The 620-nt window shown below is 59.2% G+C and overlaps 1 protein-coding gene across 1 annotated transcript; it reads right to left on the bottom strand.

The window, feature by feature from the left end:
- Positions 1 to 282: 282 nt before the first annotated feature.
- MRPL17 (mitochondrial ribosomal protein L17) lies at positions 283 to 555 on the bottom strand (the record flags this gene model as incomplete). Its single annotated transcript, XM_010176646.1, has 1 exon — positions 283 to 555. A coding segment is annotated over one exon (273 nt), but the record flags the coding sequence as incomplete, so codon positions are not given.
- Between the last annotated feature and the right edge of the window lie 65 nt (positions 556 to 620).

The raw sequence follows: 620 nt of genomic DNA, 5'->3' as shown, positions 1-620 counted from the left end.
TCCAAACAGAAGCACACTCACGTTCTGGGCAGGGTTTATTTACACAGAGAATATCAACCATGGGGGCTCCCAGCTTGATTTCCTTCTCTTGCTGAGTCTCTATTCAAACCCCAGGAAAAAGTGAGTAAACCTTGAATCTGTGCCCCCATCATGGCAGTTCAAGGTTAGTAATCAACCTTCAGCCCTCCTGGGACATATTCCATTCTTGTGCTCCAGGACAGCAAGAAGCTGGTGTGTGGGCAGCTCCCACCAAGCCCTGTCCCTCAGGGCAGAGGGGAATGCCTAGACAGGGGTGCCCTCGGGGGCCTGTGTGGCTGCTGCCCGCTCCATGTCCTCCCGGTAGCCCTTCAGGAGCTGGTTGAGCAGCGTCTTCTCAGTGTCACGGCGCGGGCGGATGAGCGGTGGGTAGGGGTTCCCCTTCAGCTCGATGACTGCCATCTTGGCGCGGTCAAGGGTATCCCGGTTGGGGATCTGCAGCATGCGGGTGTAGCTGCCGGGGTGGGGCTGGAACCGGGGTGCCAGCACCTTGAACAGCTTGTGGATGAGGTCCTTCTCCTGCGGGGCGGCAGGTTCAGCTCCAGCACTGGGGCTGCGGGGGTGCAGGGAGGGATTTGGGGGAT

Source organism: Antrostomus carolinensis, unplaced genomic scaffold (genome assembly GCF_000700745.2).
Source record: "Antrostomus carolinensis isolate BGI_N321 unplaced genomic scaffold, ASM70074v2 C13627892, whole genome shotgun sequence".
Taxonomy (NCBI): domain Eukaryota; kingdom Metazoa; phylum Chordata; class Aves; order Caprimulgiformes; family Caprimulgidae; genus Antrostomus; species Antrostomus carolinensis.
Note: the sequence above shows the minus strand (reverse complement) of the source record. Positions and strands in the feature narration are given on the sequence as shown.